This window comes from Camarhynchus parvulus, unplaced genomic scaffold (assembly GCF_901933205.1).
Source record: "Camarhynchus parvulus unplaced genomic scaffold, STF_HiC, whole genome shotgun sequence".
NCBI classification, from domain to species: Eukaryota; Metazoa; Chordata; class Aves; order Passeriformes; family Thraupidae; genus Camarhynchus; species Camarhynchus parvulus.
Window position 1 is genome coordinate 279,422 of NW_022148292.1, and position 6,066 is coordinate 285,487.

The 6,066-nt window shown below is 57.6% G+C and overlaps 1 protein-coding gene across 1 annotated transcript; it reads left to right on the top strand.

Annotated features, from left to right (window-relative positions):
• Positions 1-1,546: 1,546 nt before the first annotated feature.
• Positions 1,547-4,661, top strand: SNRPD2 (small nuclear ribonucleoprotein D2 polypeptide). The gene is given in 3 exon segments (XM_030970223.1): positions 1,547-1,585; positions 1,588-1,721; positions 4,437-4,661. Coding segments are annotated over 3 exon segments (327 nt in total). The 5' UTR covers positions 1,547-1,567; the 3' UTR covers positions 4,612-4,661.
• The last annotated feature ends 1,405 nt before the right edge of the window (positions 4,662-6,066 follow it).

Sequence of the window (6,066 nt, forward strand, 5' to 3'; positions counted from 1 at the left end):
ATCCGGGGAGGGGAAACCGGAATGGGGAGCGGCGGGAGAACCGGGAGGGGAGCGGCGAGCGGGGGAACCGGGGAGAGGCGGAGCTGGGGAATGGGGGAGCGGGGGGACGCGGAACGGGACCGGGCCTGGGCCTGGGCCGGGGCCTGGGCCTGGTGTTGTCGCCGTGCTGGGCCTGGCGCTTTCCCAAAGCGGTCCTGGTGTCCCCAGACCTGTCCCCATCCCCAGTCCTTGTCCCGTGTCCCCAAACCTGTCCTGCGTGTCCCCACACCAGTCCCGGTGTCCCCGGTGTCCCACTATGTCCCCACGCGTCCCCGGTGTCCCCGGCCCTGTACGCCCAGTGCCAGATGAGCCCCAAAACCTGTGTCCTGCCCCGTTTCCCGTGTCACGTCCCTGTCGGCAGGATCCCGGTGTCCCCGTGCTGTCCCACTGATGTCCCCAACGTCCCCCCGGTGTCCCCAGGAGCCGCTGAACAAGCCCAAGAGCGAGATGAGCCCCAGGAACGATCTCCATGTCCCTGTGTCCCTACACTCCCCTGATTTCCGTGATGTCCCCACAATGTCCCAGTGATGTCCCCATGGTATCCTGATGTCCCCATGGTGTCCCCGGTGTCCCCAGGAGCTGCTGAAGGAACTCAAAAGCGAGATGAGCCCCAGGAACCATCTCCATGTCCTCACATCCCCTGATTTCCGTGATGTCCCCACAATGTCCCAATGATGTCCCCATGGTATCCTCATGTCCCAGTGATGTCCCCACGGTATCCTCATGTCCCACTGATGTCCCCAACGTCCCCCCGGTGTCCCCAGGAGCCGCTGAACGAGCCCAAGAGCGAGATGAGCCCCGAGAACCATCTCCATGTCCCTCCATGTCCTCACATCCCTTGATTTCCGTGATGTCCCCACAATGTCCCACTGATGTCCCCATGGTATCCGCATGTCCCACTGATGTCCCCATGGTATCCTCATGTCCCCAATGTCCCCCGGTGTCCCCAGGAGCTGCTGAAGGAACCCAAGAGCGAGATGAGCCCCAGGAACCATTTCCATGTCCCTCCATGTCCCCACATCCCCTGATTTCCGTGATGTCCCCACAATGTCCCAATGATGTCCCCATGGTATCCTCATGTCCCAATGATGTCCCCATGGTGTCCTCATGTCCCAGTGATGTCCCCATGGTGTCCCCGGTGTCCCCAGGAGCTGCTGAACGAACCCAAGAGCGAGATGAGCCCCAGGAACGATCTCCATGTCCTCACATCCCCTGATTTCCGTGATGTCCCCGCAATGTCCGTGATGTCCCCATGGCATCCTGATGTCCCCACGGTATCCCAGTGTCACCATGATGTCCCCGGTGTCCCCAGGAGCTGCTGAACGAGCCCAGGAGCGAGATGAGCCCCAAGAACCATCTCCATGTCCCTCCATGTCCCCACATTCCCCTGATTTCCCTGCTGACCCCATGGTATCTCCATGTCCCAATGATGTCCCCACAATGTCCCAATGATGTCCCCATGGCATCCTGATGTCCCCAACGTCCCCCCGGTGTCCCCAGGAGCCTGCTGAACAAGCCCAAGAGCGAGATGACGCCCGAGGAGCTGCCGAGAAGCGCGAGGAGGAGGAGTTCAACACGGGCCCGCTGTCGGTGCTGACGCAGAGCGTCAAGAACAACACGCAGGTGCTCATCAACTGCCGCAACAACAAGAAGCTGCTGGGCCGCGTCAAGGCCTTCGACAGGTGGGTCCTCGGTGGCCCCAGGGCGCCACCAGGTCCCCACGGTGTCCCCTTGGTGTCCTCATGGTGTCCCCACGGTGGCCTCAGTGTCCCCATGGTGTCCCCACGGTGTCCCCTTGGTGTCCTCATGGTGTCCCCATGGTGGCCTCAGTTCTCATGGGTTCCTGTGGGCCTTCAGCAGATTCATCTCCAGGGTTTTCATTGTCCCCAAAGTGTCACCAGGGTCCCCAAAGTGTCCCCAAGGTCCCTATGATGTCCCCATAGTATCCCCATGGTGGCCTCAGTTCTCATGGGTTCCCCTGGGCCTTCAGCAGATCCATCTCCAGGGTTTTCAGTGTCCCCAAAGTGTCACCAAAGGCTCCATGGTGTCCTCAGTGTCCCCATGGTGGCCTCAGTTCTCATGGGTTCCTCTGGGCCTTCAGCAGATTCATCTCCAGGGTTTTCAGTGTCCCCAAAGTGTCACCAAAGGCTCCATGATGTCCCCATGGTGTCCTCAGTGTCCCCATGTGGCCTCGTCTCATGGGTTCTCTGGCTTCAGCAGATTCTCTCCAGGGTTTTCATTGTCCCCAAAGTGTCCCCATGGTCCTGGTGTCCCCACAGTGTCCCCATGGTGTCCCCATGGTGTCCCTGATGTCCCCATGGGTCTCTGTTGATGTCCCCTGGTGTCCCTATGGTGTCCTCAGTGTCCCCATGTTGTCCCCATGGTGTCCCCATGGTCCCTATGGTGTCCCCATGGTGTCCTCATGGTGTCCCCATGGTGGCCTCAGTTCTCATGGGTTCCTCTGGGCCTTCAGCAGATTCATCTCCAGGGTTTTCATTGTCCCCAAGGTGTCCCCAAGGGCTCCATAGTGTCCCCATGGTGTCCCCATGGTGGCCTCAGTGTCCCCATGATGTCCCCATGGTGTCCCCATGGTGTCCCCATGATGTCCCCATGGTTCCCCATGGTGTCCCCATGGTGTCCCCATGGTGGCCTCAGTTTATGGGTCCTCTGGGCCTTCAGCAGATCTCTCCAGGGTTTGTGTCCCCAAGGTCATGTGTCCCCATGGTGTCCTCAGTGTCCCCATGGTGGCCTCAGTTCTCATGGGTTCCTCTGGGCCTTCAGCAGATCCATCTCCAGGGTTTTCATTGTCCCCAAAGTGTCCCCAAGGGCTCCATGATGTCCCCATGGTGTCCACATGATGTCCCCATGGTGTCTTCAGTGTCCCCATGATGTCCCCATGGTGTCCCTATGGTGTCCTCAGTGTCCCCATGATGTCCCCATGATGTCCCCATGGTGTCCCTATGGTGTCCCCTTGGTGTCCTCTGGGTTCTCATGGGTTCCTCTGGGCCTTCAGCAGATTCATCTCCAGGGTTTTCATTGTCCCCAAGGTGTCCCCAAGGGCTCCATAGTGTCCCTATGGTGTCCCCGTGGTGGCCCCCATGATGTCCCCATGGTGTCCCCATGATGTCCCCATGGTGTCCCCATGGTGTCCCCATGGTGTCCCCATGGTGGCCTCAGTTCTCATGGGTTCCTCTGGGCCTTCAGCAGATCCATCTCCACAGGGTTTCAGTGTCCCCAAAGTGTCCCCAAAGGCTCCATGGTGTCCCCATGGTGTCCCCATGGTGTCCCCAAAGTGTCACCAAGGGCTCCATGTCCCCATGGTGTCCCCATGGTGTCCTCAGTGGTGTCCCCATGGTGTCCCGCATGGTGGCCTCAGTTCTCATGGGTTCCTCTGGGCCTTCAGCAGATCCATCTCCAGGGTTTTCATTGTCCCCAAGGTGTCCCCAAGGGCTCCATGGTGTCCCCATGGTGTCCCCAAGGGCTCCATGGTGTCCCCATGGTGTCCCCATGGTGTCCCCAAAGTGTCACCAAGGGCTCCATAGTGTCCCCATGGTGTCCCCATGGTGTCCTCAGTGTCCCCATGATGTCCCCATGGTGTCCCCATGATGTCCCCTCAGTGTCCCCATGGTGGCCTCAGTTCTCATGGGTTCCTCTGGGCCTTCAGCAGATCCATCTCCAGGGTTTCCATTGTCCCCAAAGGTGTCCCCAGGGTCAAACCAGTCTTCCTACAGTGTCCTCCCATTTCCCCCCAAAATCCCCATTTCCCCCACCAAAATCCCTTTTTTTTTCCCAAAATCCCATTTTCCTCCAAAAAATCCCCATTTTTCCCCCTCAAATTCCCCATTTTTTCCCAAAATCCCATTTTCCCCAAAAAACCACGATTTTTCCCCCAAAACCCCATTTCTCCCCCCAAAATCCCCCTTTTTCCCCCCAAATTCCATTTCCTGATCCCAAAATCCCCATTTTCCCTCCCAAAATCCCATTTTCCCCCCAAAATCCCATTTTCCCCCCAAATCCCCATTTTTCCCCCAAAATCCCCCTTTTTCCCCCAAACTCCATTTCCTGACCCCAAAATCCTCTTTTTACCCCCCCAATCCTATTTTTTCCCCAAAATCTCCATTTTACTCCCCAAAACCCCATTTTTTTCCCAAAACCCCCCTTTTTTCCCCCAAATCCCCAATTTCCCCCCCAAATCCCATTTTCCCTCCCAAAACTCTATTCCTGACCCCAAAATCCCCATTTTCGCCCCCAAAATCCCCATTTTTTTCCCCAAAATCCCTTTTTTTCCCCAAAACCCCCATTTTTTCCCCTAAAATCCATTTCCTGACCCCAAAAATCCCATATTTTTTTTCCCCAAAATCCCATTTTTTCCCCCCAAATTCCCGTTTCTCCCGCAGGCACTGTAACATGGTGCTGGAGAACGTCAAGGAGATGTGGACGGAGGTGCCCAAGAGCGGCAAAGGCAAGAAGAAGTCCAAGCCCGTCAACAAGGACCGCTACATCTCCAAGATGTTCCTGCGCGGCGACTCCGTCATCGTGGTGCTCCGCAACCCGCTCATCGCTGGCAAATAGGGATTGGGCATCCATGGAACCTTCTAGAACCTTCCGGAACCTTCCTGAGCCCTCAGAGCCACCAGAGATCCACCAGAACCTTCCCAGATCCTCCAGAACCACCCCAGAGCCGACTCCGTCATCGTCGGTGCTCCGCAACCCGCTCATCGCTGGCAAATAGGGATTGGGCATCCATGGAACCTTCCAGAACCTTCCGGAACCTTCCAGAGCCCTCAGATCCACCATAGATCCACCAGAACCTTCCCAGATCCTTCCAGAACCACCCCAGAGCAGCTCCGTCATCGTGGAACCTTCCGATATCATTGGAACCTTCTGGAACCTTCCGGAACCTTCCAGAGCCCCCCAGGATCATCCCAGATCCATCCCATGGAACCTTCCGGAACCTTCCAGAACCTTCCAGAGCCACCCCAGATCCCCCAGAGCGACTCCGTCATCGTCGTGCTCCACAACCCCCTCATGGCTGGCAAATAGGGATTGGGCATCCCTGGAACCTTCTGGAACCTTCCAGAGCCCTCAGAGCCACCAGAGATCCACCAGAACCTTCCCAGATCCTTCAGAACCACCCCAGAGCAGCTCCGTCATCGTGGAACCTTCCGATATCATTGGAATCTTCCGGAACCTTCCAGAGCCCCCCAGGATCACCCCAGATCCATCCCATGGAACCTTCCGGAACCTTCTGGAACCTTCCAGAGCCACCCAGATCCCCCAGAGCAACTCCGTCATCGTCGTCCTACACAACCCCCTCATGGCTGGCAAATAGAGATTGGGCATCCATGGAACCTTCCGGAACCTTCCAGAACCAACCCCAGATCCCCCAGAGCAGCTCCGTCATTGTGGAACCTTCCGATATCATTGGAATCTTCCAGAACCTTCCAGAGCCCCCCAGGATCACCCCAGATCCATCCCATGGAACCTTCCGGAACCACCCCAGATCCCCCTGGATCTCCCGCAGGATCCACACTCCCTGGCGAAAGATCCTCCATGAACCTCCGGAACCTTCCAGAACCATCATAGATCCCCCCGCCCTGGATCCTTCCGGAACCACCTCAGATCCCGCTGGAACCTTCCGAACCTTCCCAGATCCCCCTGGATCTCCCCAGATCCATCCCTGGAACCTTCCGGAACCTTCCAGAACCATCTAGATCCCCCCGCCCCGGATCCTTCCGGAACCACCCCAGATCCCGCTGGAACCTTCAGAACCTTCCAGGCCAACCTTCCCAGGGGTGCGCTCCCTGGAACTGTCCCCGGAACCTTCCGGAACCTTCCCAGATCCTCCCAGGAGCTCCCAAATCCCCCCAGGACCCCCCCAAATCTCCTCCCCTCCCCATTCCCGGATGGATTTTGGGGGTTTTGGGGGAATTTGGGGGTTTTTTGGGGGGTTTCGGGGAAGGATTTTGGGGTTTTTTGGGGGGGATTTTAGGGAAGGATTTGGGGGTTTTTGGGATTTTTTTGGGG